The sequence below is a fragment of the Heptranchias perlo genome, chromosome 32 (assembly GCF_035084215.1).
Source record: "Heptranchias perlo isolate sHepPer1 chromosome 32, sHepPer1.hap1, whole genome shotgun sequence".
Taxonomy (NCBI): domain Eukaryota; kingdom Metazoa; phylum Chordata; class Chondrichthyes; order Hexanchiformes; family Hexanchidae; genus Heptranchias; species Heptranchias perlo.
Window position 1 is genome coordinate 27459655 of NC_090356.1, and position 13174 is coordinate 27472828.

Consider the following 13174-nt stretch of genomic DNA (forward strand, 5'->3'; position numbering starts at 1 on the left):
ACTACATTTCAGAAGTACTTCATTGGCTGTAAAGCGCTTTGGGACGTCCTAAGGTCATGAAAGGCACTATATAAATATAAGTCTTTCTTTCTTTCTTTCCACACTGCCTGAGCTTTGCTGCACAGTTCTATTAACAGGCGACGCAGCAACCATTCAGCAAAGTGCTAACTCCCCCCTACCTCCCAAAAATAATATGTTTGAACCACACCTACAGCCCAGCTAAGATTATCGAACGCATCCGAAAGCTGAAGCTCTGATGAAAACATCAGTCACCATTGGGATTCAAACCCTCAACTACACATTATTAAGTGATTGGCTTTAATAGCATACTTGCAGGCTGCTCAGTACTGCTATGGTTTACCACTAATTTTCTACAAGAGCTCTGAAAATATTGGATGTCCAGTGTAAGATCCAATCTTTCAGAAATCACTTGAAAATACCAAACATCTAAGTGTTCTAAACCATTAATTGGCATATATTCCACCGTATAAATCATAGATTTATAGTCAGTCCTTCAACTTCATTGAGGTAAGCAGCAGTCTCTCCGTAGATGTTAGTGTCTTCCAAGCAAAAGACTAGCTGTTTAGTACATAACATACCCCATGTCTGTGCCAATAAACTGTTCTAATTTACTTGATTTATTAGGTCTGCTGATTAGATTAGAATTATTAAATTAACAAAACTTTCAAAATAATTATTTTATTTGCTAATGCTTATTACTGGAAATGTTCAATTTGCTATTTGATGTAATGCAATGGTTCACTTATTGTGCATGTTAACAGTTCACATTTCAACTGAAAGAAAGAATATAGTGGAATTTAATTATAACAATTGGTCAAAACAAGGAAACCTTTGGCAAAACCAGTCAGTACATGAGGATGAAAACATAATTATAACAAGGCTACGCACCTTATTTTATTTAATGGAGCTTTGAAAAATAAACTCAAAGGCCAGTGTTTTATGACAGTAATTCATTCCCAGTCTGTACGTTTCAATAAGTGGAATAAGCATTGTGTACTAGCAAAAAACTTTGACTTACTCTCAATGGGGTCCTGCGATGCTGGGTGCAGCAATGCTCTCGGAGTACCATGATAGAGATTCAATCTGCAGTTTTCAGAAAGGAAAAGAAAAAGAACCCGTTAACTTTTTTTTATTTTATTAGATCTAGCAGCAGCTATAGGTATGGCTTTATTAAACTTGTATTGAAAAGAATGTGATGATATAAAGGCCAATTCCAGATGGCATTGATAAATGCTCCGAGACAATAGCCAACCATAGCCGGTTCCAATATCTGGTATTAAAGAACGTTGAAATAGACCTGTAACTACATGGAGGCAGCAAACAATCATGAACACAAGAATAAAGGCAGAATAAAGAGGTGACAAATGCTATATTTCCCACAGGAGTACAAGGATTGAATCAGATCGACTCAATCTGGATTAGTTGACTCTTTCACTCTTGCCTTGAGGGCACAATAGATTAATATATCATGCTGAAATAGTGGAGTCTTCAGTGTTCCTGTAGGCCTATTTTCCACAATCTGCCTGTCAATTTCAAGTCAATTTCATACACTGAGGGGGTAAAAATGCAACCAATGTCTGCTTTACTAGGCAGGTTTAGGAGTGGGTTTATACTGAAAAGATTGCTGAAAGAAAAGGAAGCTAATTTAAAACCATTAATAAATAATTGTTCATCCCAAATATTACAAAAAGGTCGCTCTGTATCTTTTATATACTAATATGAAAAACATTTATCAGAAAAATAATTCAGAAATAAGCAGTTGCTTTTAAAAGAATATATTGTGGACTGCAGCTTAAAAATTAAATAAACAGGTTTTTAATAATCATGCAAATAAGTTTACCAAAGGCACCAAAATTGTATTTCTGTCACTTGCTGCTAAAAGTCACATTGCATGTGGTTATCACTATTAAACTTACTCTCCCTTGAGTTGTTGTGTTTAAAACACCTATTGAATTCTATGCCAGCACTTCACAATCGCTTCCCCACTGAATCAGGTGAAAGAAACCCATTGTAAGACATCAGCAAATTATCTAATTGTTACTGTGAGCACAGTCAATGAAGTGAGATGGACTTAACAGTTAACAAACAGTCTACACAGGGGCATTTTAAAATAGTGATGCTTTGGCAACCCGAGAGATAACATTTATGAGAAACTAGGAAGACTTATCTGTATTACTGATGAGATCAGCTTTTTAGTATTCAGGCCGGAGGAATATTGGATAACTTAGGAGGCCAGATTTTAAATAAATCAAAACTGCTAAATTTACTTCAGTGTACAGGTCAAAGTTAACTACTGATGTAAATCAGCAATAATAACCAAACTTACTTATAGCAAGTCATGAATTATTTATTAAAATTCCAATACTCAAAGTTCAAATAAACTATATATATTTAAATGGTACTGTAAAATTGATAATGGTGCACTATGTTTTATCCCACTGATGGCGTCATTTGAATTCTATTCTTGCTGCTCGCACCATGATGTGATTAGATGGGATAGAAGAAGGAAGAAGCATATATGGCCAGAGTGCTTATGGTTTAATCAGGATTCTGACCATGGGATTTCAGGGACCATAAACTAACAGGATACAAAAGTTATGTTGCCAGCTTAGGGATTCAAAGTATCCAATCAGGCAGTTGGAATTTTGATTTGTTGGCTATTCAAAAATTAGCTTATCAGATTTCCACACAGCTAAACGCAGGAAGTGGCTTTGAAGTGCCTAACATAATAAAAGTTTTAACTAGTTCTGGAGAAAATCAACAAATCTGTTTTAGAAGCTTCCCCAATGGCTTTCTGAATAAAGGCACCACCATGCAGTGTAGCACTAGGCCCTACAGACCAGAAGATCCCTGGTCTGCTTCTGGACTTGAGCAGTAAGGATGCTCCAAATTAGCTTAGTACCACTAGGCCGGAGAGGGGAGAAAACGGCATAGTTTTTGCTCCTGATTGCTATCCAAATATCCCCAATAGGAAGTATGCACAAATAAATGTCACGTAGGAACAGGATCAGGCTCAGCTGTGCTTCTCATCATGTCCAACAGCCTAATACTCACTGCCTAGGATAAGTACTTTTGGAACAGAGATGGTTAAGTGATAATCTAATGGATTTTCAGAATTATAAAAGGCTTTGAGAGGGTAAACTGTGAAATATTGTTTCCATTGGTTGGTAAATTGATTACAGGGGTCATAGATTTAAGGGTATTACTCAAAGAGCAAAAGGGGAAGCTAGAAGAATTTTTTTCATGCAGAGGGTCATTAGAACGTGGGATGCTATACCGCAAGTGACTATTGAGGCAGAGGATAGCATCAAGGGGATAGGACAGGAAAGTGGAGTTGAGGTAGAAGATCGGCCATGATCATATTGAATGGTAGAGCAGACTCAAGGGGCCGTACGGCCTACACCTGCTCCTATTTCTTATGTTCTTATTGTTTAAAAAGGATTGGATAAGTATTTGGAAAGAGAGGACATATATGGGGAAAAGGCAGGGAAACAGGATTAGAGTAGATGGCCAAGGTTTTCCACGTACACTCACGCCATCCCACAAACTCCATCTCGTTCATTTTAATGGATGGGAGAAATCACACACTGGTGAGCGCACAATTGGAAAAACACCAGCCGATAGCTCCATTTGAAGAGCTAGCACTAGCATAGGTGCGATGGATGGAATGGCCTCCTTCTGTGCTCAGAATTTTATGAACCTATGAAGAGAGACCATTGGGGTGAGATAGTGGAGGGTCGCTGGTGTCTGAGGAAGCGCACCCTAGGAAGATTAGGGCCTTCAGGAAAGAAGGGAAGAAAATGGAGTGAAAAATCCATTCTAGAATGATTAAACTTGCTCACAACTAACCAACACAAGTGATAGTGATTTATTTTTATAATATAAATTGAAGAGTCTCCAGTAATCAGTTGTACTATACTATCATCTGTGAATTAGCAAATGGAATAATTTTATAGTTGACAGTGATTTGTGATGTTCAGCTTGCTTTTTGTAAATTCAGCCAGTTTTCCTACATTATAACAGTGACTACACTTCAAAAGTACTTCATTGGCTGTAAAGCGCTTTGAGACACCCTGAGGTCATGAAAGGCGCGATATAGATGCAAATTTTATCTCAGTTCTGTGTTGTCTAGAGATACCTGACCTGATCACTGCCATATAAAAGCACTCTCAGTACTACTGCACAAAAGAACATATATCATCAAGGGATCAACCTATTCAAAATCAGATTTTAAAAAATTTTTTGTGTCTTTCTTCAGATTTTTTTTTGAATATTTAAGTGTTCATAACATCAGAAGGAGTTCTGGCTTGGAGGATTTACTGAGTCTGACAGGCTAAGTAAGCTGTGAACGAACATCATGACAGATTCAGTCATTAACCTAGGGTGCCTTAGATTCAATTGTAAGTGTTAATTCAGCTCCCACACATCTTCCCTGATGAGGCCTGCAGAACTCAATGGTCCAGATCTTGTTAAAAAAAACATTTTTTAATTCTTACTTTTCCTTTCTGTCTCTTTTTTCTCTCTCTTTTAATCCAATCTTTCTTTCCCTCTCTTTATTTCTCTTTCTGTACCTGATTTGGAATTGAATTCACCCACTCTAATTCACTCTCCCTCTCAATCCTTCCTCTGTTTATTTTTCAATCATTTAAATCTCATTAATTAAGGAGATACACTGTTTGTCCCGTTGTTCACCAAGGTCCCAGATGCCCTCTTGCCTTGCTGCGCTGTTACCAGCTCGCACTTCCAGCAACTTCATGGGCAAAAAAATTTAAAACCTAAACCTGCACAAACCAGTCTAACTAACAAAATGCCCCGCTCCAGTAAAATCTGGACCATTATGTTTTTCTTGGAAATCAACAGAAAGGCAGAAATCAACAAAACGCTATTTGTATTAGTTTGATTTTATATAAAACTATTTGTAGCGATGAGGAGAAACTTCTTCACTCAGAGGGTGGTAGGTCTGTGGAATTTGCTGCCCCAGGAAGCTGTGGAAGCTACATCATTAGATAAATTTAAAACAGAAATAGACAGTTTCCTAGAAGTAAAGGGAATTAGGGGTTATGGGGAGCGGGCAGGAAATTGGACATGAAGCTGAGTTCGGATCGGTCAATGCCCTGTGGGTGGCGGAGAGGGCCCAGGGGCTATGTGGCCGGGTCCTGCTCCGACTTCTTGTGTTCTTTAGATTTGTGGTTGGGATCAGATCAGCCATGATCTTATTGAATGGCGGAGCAGGCTCGAGGGGCCGATTGGCCTACTCCTGCTCCAATTTCTTATGTTCTTATGTTCTTATGATACTGCAAAATTTGATGTAAAGTATTATTTGGCCGCATTTAATATCACATTTTGCATAAAAATACATTGTGCTTTACATCCTGTAGAGAACAGACAAGACAAAAAAGGCCAATTTTAACTTCCGGTAGGAAGTCGACAGGAGCAAGAGGCAATCACATGTGGGAGAGTGATTCGGAGGCCCGGCCGATGTTAACAGGGGGAGGGGATAGGGAGGGGGGTGGTTGTTGGTGATGTGTTTGCAGCAGAGGTCCGGACTTTCCTTGTGGAGCACAAAGGGTCACTCCTGCTCCTCTGGGCCCCACTAAGGAAAGTTTTTTTTTTAAACCTACCTTAGCGTCCTCGCTGGCTTCCCGATGGGTTCACCTGACAGGACGGCCATAACGGGCACCCTGCTCAGGGGAGGGTTAAAACGCTGGAGTCTTACGGAAGACTCATCCAACGCCAAAATCGGCAGTGTTAAAATCCCATATCGGCGGGAACGGAGCAGGAAACGGAGCTGCTGTACTTTAACTGCCCCCCCTGTGCCTTTCCCGCCAATCAGGAAGAGTAAACTATTTGCACATAACTCGACTTTAATATAAGAATGTTAATTATAGATTACTGTAAACACAATACAAGTACGCACACACTATGGTTCACCATAAAGAATGATAAAACTGTTGTTCTGAAGAAAAAACATTCTGAATATTTAGTTAGAATCAGGGTGATCTCTGCTGCCACCTTTACAGCCTCATTCCTATTTCTGGTCACATAACGTGGTCAAGCAGTGCAGGTAAAACTACAAGGGTCGCACTAGCACTGCATCAGGGCTCCTCAAGAAGAGGGCCATTAATCTGCTTGACAAAGTACAAAAAGGAAAACATCACAGATACATTTGAGTACAGGAGATAAATGATTTATTAACTAGAGTAATCATCACTGCACACATGCTCAGTACTTTCACAGAAACGAAGAAATGACATCTTATTCCAGAGAAATTGTTTCTAAACTCATTAACAGTCTACTTCTGTGCTAAATAAAACTTGAGTTGTCCAATAGTTCAAATTAAGCAATATAAATAATGCAGTAAACTGGGAATTTAGCACCAAAAACTCTTTACATTATCAGATTCAAATAAGCAACTTCAAATTAAGAATAGACTGTATTCAATCAACCACCAAGATATTCACCCACACAAACCTCTGCACACCATAAGCTGAAAAAAATACTGCAGAGCTCAATTCTATTAATTCCACATGAGTACAAGATATCTGTTATCAAGTCATAGAAAGGTTACAGCACGGAAGGAGGCCAGAAAATGCAGTAAGCCTGAGGATTGGGAGCATTTTAGAATTCAGCAAAGGAGGACCAAGAAATTGATAAAGAAAGGGAAATAGAATATGAGTAAACTAGCAAGAAACATAAAAATGGACTGTAAAAGCTTCTATAGGTATGTAAAAAGGAAAAGACTGGTGAAGGTAAATGTGGGTCCCTTAAAGACGGAGATGGGAGAATTTTTAATGGGGAATAAGGAAATGGCAGAGAAATTAAACAAATACTTTGTGTCTCTTCACGGAAGAAAACACAAAAACCTCCCAGAAATATTAGAGAACCAAGGGTCTGGCGAGAATGAGGAACTGAAAGAAATTAGTACTAGTAAAAAAAATAGAACTAGAGAAATTAATGGGACTGAAAGTCGATAAATCCCAAGGACCTGATGATCTACATCCCAGGGTTTTGAAAGAGGTGGTACAGAGATAGTGGTTGTCATCTTCCAAAATTCCATAGATTCAGGAACGGTTCCTGCAGAATGGAGGGTAGCAAATGTAACCCCATTATTTAAGAAAGGAGGGAGAGAGAAAACAGGGAATTACAGACCTGTTAGCCTGACATCAGTAGTAGGGAAAATGCTAGAATCTATTATAAAGGATGTGATAACAGGACACTTAGAAAATAATAATAGGATTTGGCAGAGTCAACATGGATTTATGAAAGGGAAATCATGTTTGACAAACCGACTGGAGTTCTTTGAGGATGTAACTAGTAGAATAGATAAGGGGGAACCAGTGGATGTGGTGTATTTGGATTTTCAGAAGGCTTTCGATAAGGTCCCACACAGGAGGTTGGTGAACAAAGTTAGAGCACGTGGATTTGGGGGTAATATATGGCATGGATTGAGAATTAGTTAACAGCCAGAAAACAGAGAGTAGAAATAAACAAGTCTTTTTCAGGTTGGCAGACTGTGACTGGTGGGGTACCGCAGGAATGGTGCTTGGGCCCCAGCTATTCACAATCTATATCAATGATTTGAATGAGGGGACCAAATGCAATATTTCCAAATTTGCTGATGACACAAAACTGGGTGGGAATGTGACTTGTGAGGAGGATGCAAAGAGGCTTCTAGGGGATATAGACAGGCTAAGTGAGTGGACAAGAACATGGCAGATGGAACATAATGTGGAAAAATGTGAAGTTATCCACTTTGGTAGGAAAAACAGAAATGCAGAGTATTTTTTAAATGGTAAGAAATTGAGAAATGTTGATGTTCAAAGGGACCTGGGTGTCCTTGTACATGAGTCACTGAAAGCTAACATACAGGTGCAGCAAGCAATTAGGAAGGCAAATGGTATGTTGGCCTTTATTACAAGAGGATGAGAGTACAGGAGCAAAGATGTCTTACTGCAATTATATATGGCCTTGGTGAGACCACACCTGGAGTATTGCATACAATTTTGGTCTCCTTACCAAAGAAAGGATACACTTGCCAAAGAGGGAGTGCAATGAAGATTCACCAGACTGATTCCTGGGATGGCAGGATTGTCGTATGAGGAGAGATTGAGTAGACTAGGCCTGTATTCTCAAGAGTTTAGAAGTATGAGAGCTGATCTCATTGAAACATACAAAATTCTTACAGGGCTTGACAGGGTAGATGCAGGGAGGATGTTTCCCCGGGCTGGGGAGTCTAGTACCGAGGGTCAGTCTCAGAATAAGGGGTAGGCCATTTAGGACTGAGATGAGGAGAAATTTTTTCACTCAGAGCGTGGTGAATCTTTGGAATTCTCTACCCAGAGGGCTGTGGAGTCTCAGTCATTGAATACATTCAAAACAGACAGCGATAGATTTCTAGATATTAAAGGCATCAAGGTATATGGGGATGATGCAGGAAAATGGCGTTGAGGTAGAAGATCAGCCATGATCTTGTTGAATGGTGAATCAGACTCGAGGGGCCGGATGGCCTACTCCTGCTTCTATTTCTTATGTTCTTTTGTAAAGGGAATTAGGGGTCACGGGGAGCGGGCAGGAAATTGGACATGAATTTGGATTTGAGGTTAGGATCAGATCAGCCATGATCTTATTAAATGGCGGAGCAGGCTCGAAGGGCCGATTGGCCTACTCCTGCTCCTATTTCTAATGTTCTTATGTTCATTCGGTCCATCGAGTCCACGGCGGCTCTATACAAGAGCAATCCAGCTAGTCTCACTCCCCCGTCCTTTCCCCGTAGCCCTGCAAATTCTTTTCCTTTCAAGTCCTCATCCAGTTCCCTTTTGAAGGCCATGATTGAAACTGCCTCCGCCACCCCCTCGGGCAGTGCATTCCAGATCCTAACCACTCACTGTGTAAAAAAGGTTTTTCCTCATATTACCTTTGGTTCTTTTGCCAATCACCTTAAATCTATGTCCTCTGGTCCTTGACCCTTCCACCGATGGGAACAGTTTCTCTCTATCTACTCTGTTTAGACCCTTCATGATTTTAAATACCTCTATCAAATCTCCTCGCAACTGTCTCTGTTCGAAGGAGAACAACCCCAGCTTCTCCAGTCTATCCACATAACTAAAGTCCCTCATCCCTGGAATCATTCTAATAAATCTCTTCTGCACCCTTTCTAGGCCTTCATAGCTTTCCTGAAGTGCGGTGCCCAGAACTGGACACAATACTCCAGTTGTGGCCAAACTAGTGTTTTATAAAGGTTCATCATGACTTCCATACTTTTGTACTCTATGCCTCTATTTAAAGCCCAGGATCCCGTATGCTTTTTTAACCACCTTCTCAACCTGCCCTGCCACCTTCAACGATTTGTGCACATATACCCCAGATCCCTCTGTTCCTCTACCCCGTTTAGAGTTGTGCCCTCTCGTTTATATTGCCTCTCCTCGTTCTTCCTACCGAAATGTATCACTTCGCATTTTTCTGCGTTAAATTTCATCTGCCACTTGTCTGCCCATGCCACCAGCCTGTCTACATCCTCTTGAAGTCTATCACTATCCTCCTCACTGTTTACTACCCTTCCAAGTTCTGTGTCATCTGCAAATTTTGAAATTGTGCCCTGTACATCCATTGTCCAAGTCATTAATATATAGATTTAATTCTGTATCAAATAAATTATGTACACATTTAAAACAAGAAATATGGACCACTCATATCAGGACGTGTACTCACTAACTGATCCGTATCTAGTCTAACATCAGCTATTTGACATTAATTAGCTGTGACGAAAAACCACCAACCAGTTTTACCCATCCACCAACATTTCCAACAGCAGCAAATTTGAAAGACACGGGGGGTGGGGGGGGGGGGTAATTTTAGTCTTCATTGCCTGGGTGGTAATCTGGTGGAGTAGATCGCACTCCTGTTATATATTGAAGTCAATGGAATGAAAATCGGGCGGGTTCTACAGTGGGCAGATGACTCGCTGCGCCAGGTTACTACCCAGGCAGCGAAGACGAAAATTTAGCTCAGAGAGTCCGCAGATAGCAGGAGCGACAGGATAGGTTTGTTTGTGTATGAGTTTTGAGAAAATGTTGGATTTAATACTGCCAAAGTAAAGTGACCTTAATTTGTAACAGAATTCTTCAAGTGGCAGTTTTGACCAATGAAAAGTAATTTGTGTTCGTCATGGATGTTTCCAGATTCTTGGCTTGAAATTGAATGTTTAAAAAAGGATCCTTCCTTTCGGAAACAAAATTCTAAGATCATTTTAAGATTAGGGGACACTTAATCAACTTAGTATGTAAACCTGGCCAACAGAAGCAATCACATGCACACCTATTAATAACTAAATAATCCCACATGGTTCAACGGGTAAGTGCACCGTCTGATTTGGTGTCGAGCCATACAGATCAAAATTGCCCCAGGTTTGTTCACTGTTCTGTACTAAGGTAGGCAGCAGCATGGATGCTCAGTGTTCCTGAATTAGAGAAGGGCAAAAAAAAATCAAGCAAGTGTTCTCACTTCTGATTGCTATTTGATGATCCCTGCTAGAAAGGACATCAAGTTCAGGCTCTCCACAGCTGAAGAACCAGCGATACTCACCGTCAAGATTCAGACTTGAGGAATGCCTATTTAGTTCAGGTGGCAAAAGGCAAGGGGGTAACAAATTTCACTGCATTGTGGACTTTGAGGGCTGGCGTTCGTGGAATCTGCAATGTCCACTGCTATACACTCACAGATATCTATCACATTGCATTCCTAGCCGTTAATCCATTTCAGCCCTTGCTATCTTTACATTAGTTAAAAAAGGAGCATTAATAACATACTCATTCACTGACAGTAGTGTACAATAATATGGCTCCCTGTATAACAACAATAACAACTTGCATTTATATAGCACTTTTAATGGAGTAAAAGCTCCCATGGCCCTAACACATCATCACTCACATTATTTAGTGAAGTGAGGTGTAATATTCATTACCTATTCTCTAATTTCTATATTTGTTTTGCAAAGTTGTTATGCCTCTGTGAATCAGGCTCTCAATTACTCTTCCAATTACTCTGAAAGCATGTTTATTAAAATACATACATTGCTTTCTTTTCCCAGTTGATATAGTTTCTTGCTTGTACACTCTGCTACAGTTAAAGTCATGTCTGCTGTCAGTGGCTACAAAATGAACAAAGTCTGTTTTTCAGCACCATTATCCTCCACCTTGAGCAACCTACAACATCAAAACAGATTATCTGGTCATTCACCTCATTGCTGTTTGCGGAATCCTACTGTGCGCAATTTGCCTGCTGCGTTTCCTACACCATGACTACACTTCAAAAGCACTTAACTGACTGTGAAGGGCTTTGGGATGTCCTGAGGAAGTGAAAGGCGTTATCTAATTGCAAGTTCCTTCCTTTCACATACTATGCTCACAAAAATGAACATAACAAATACAAATTAAATTTCTACTTTGTAAAAGGCAGTTTTAGATTGAAATCATTGGGTAAACACCACAGACAGTTTCTCTAGTGTGAGCTCCAAAAAGCAAAATGTTCATTGATATTAAACTTATTTATCAATTTTTTTAATTAATTTTATTCATTTTTGTATGCACAGTATGTGCTCATCACAGTGCAGGAGGATGATGTTTCTTTATTCACTTTGTAGCCACTGAAAATTACTCTTGAGGCTGCGCAGGCACAGCTTAATGCAGACTCTGCTGAAGTGACCTGAGAAACTGCCTCAATCAGGACCTGTGGAAAACCACCACTTACGGAATCTGGGCGGAAATTTTCTATTCCCTACTTTCTGTTCTCTCTCAACCAAATAGCTGTATCAGCAGCAAGTGTTAGGCTTGAGGTTTTGTGCAGTTGGCCTGTGCCCACTGGGAGTTGTACCTGAAACAGCTGTACATCCTGTATCTGACACAATTAGTGAGATTCACTTATACTTTGATTCCACATTCAAAAAGCTGTTAAATAAAATTTGAAATAAAGAAAAGATTTTATTCTAATTACATGTGGTGGGATGGTTGGGCAGAGCAGCCTTCAGCATCACTGTGTGGTTCAGTGACAGATGTGTAAAGATCACTGGAAGGGCCCAGACGAGGGAGAGAATTGGCACCAGTTGGATTAAGGGATCAGTTCCTCAGTTAAATATTTCAAAAAACATCCTGGCTACATAAAATTCAAAGTACAGAAACAAAGATATATAGTATATATATTTCTAGCTCCTTTAAACACCAACTTCAAGCTTAACTACTATCGCCCACATAAACTCTTAAAAATATGTTTATTATTTCTCCTGCCAAAGAAAAAAATTCCAATTTCTCATAGTGAGGAAGCAGGCTGCGTTTGGCCTGTTATATCATGATGTCCACCAGGAAAGATCCATTGAGGTGATGTATCCAGCAAATCCTTCAACCATCTTGACTCTACACTCCTCTGGAACTCCCTCCCTAAATCCCTCCTCCTTGCTATATCTGCCCCCACCTTCAAAAGCCTCCTCTTCAACGATGGCTGTAGTCACCTCTGCTAACTCTCCAACTACTGCATGCCATCTGTTTCTCCTCTGTTAAGGGGCTTGGGAAGTTTACCAGATTAAAGGTGCTGCATAAACCCAAGTTGTCTTTATTTGGACTGCTCTCATTATGTGAAGTGAAGGTGGCATCTTTCCTGCTCCTAGGTGCCAAACCCAGAACCAGGCGTGACTTACAGACTTGTGCAATCCCGTAATCTAGTCTCTTGGTCTATAAAATGTCACTGAAAATATTGCTTACTTAACACTTCAGACAATTAGACTTTCATTTTAGATTTCATAATCAAAAAGTGATTTTTGCAATTTGAAAAAGTACATTTCATGTTTTAAAAACACTGCAACAAAGACATTCATGCCTACCTAGAATCTAGCAAAATCTGACTAACACTTTCAAAAAAAAGACAATTTAAAAACTGGCCTGAATTTATGAAAATAAATAATTACAGTGAAAGTGCTGAGGGACATGAGCTTGTAATCCCTTTACTTGCATGGAAAAGGAAATAATCATAAATACACAAAAGCCAGACGCCCCTCCAAAAATATTTTGACTTTGATGCTTTATTTTAGAATCGACATTGAACAAGAGCAGTGCATTTTTTTCAACTAAAAAGGTCACTTATTCAAAGCTACTGTATTTGCCATTTA

General features: G+C 39.7%; 1 protein-coding gene across 1 annotated transcript in view; it reads right to left on the reverse strand.

Annotated features, from left to right (window-relative positions):
- LOC137300799 (nephrocystin-4) overlaps window positions 1-13174 on the reverse strand; it is a 142676-nt gene that overhangs the window by 62453 nt on the left and 67049 nt on the right. The window contains exon 6 of the mRNA XM_067970058.1: window positions 1040-1104. Within this exon, the coding sequence (XP_067826159.1) occupies window positions 1040-1104 (65 nt within the window). The remainder of the gene's footprint in view (window positions 1-1039; window positions 1105-13174) is intronic.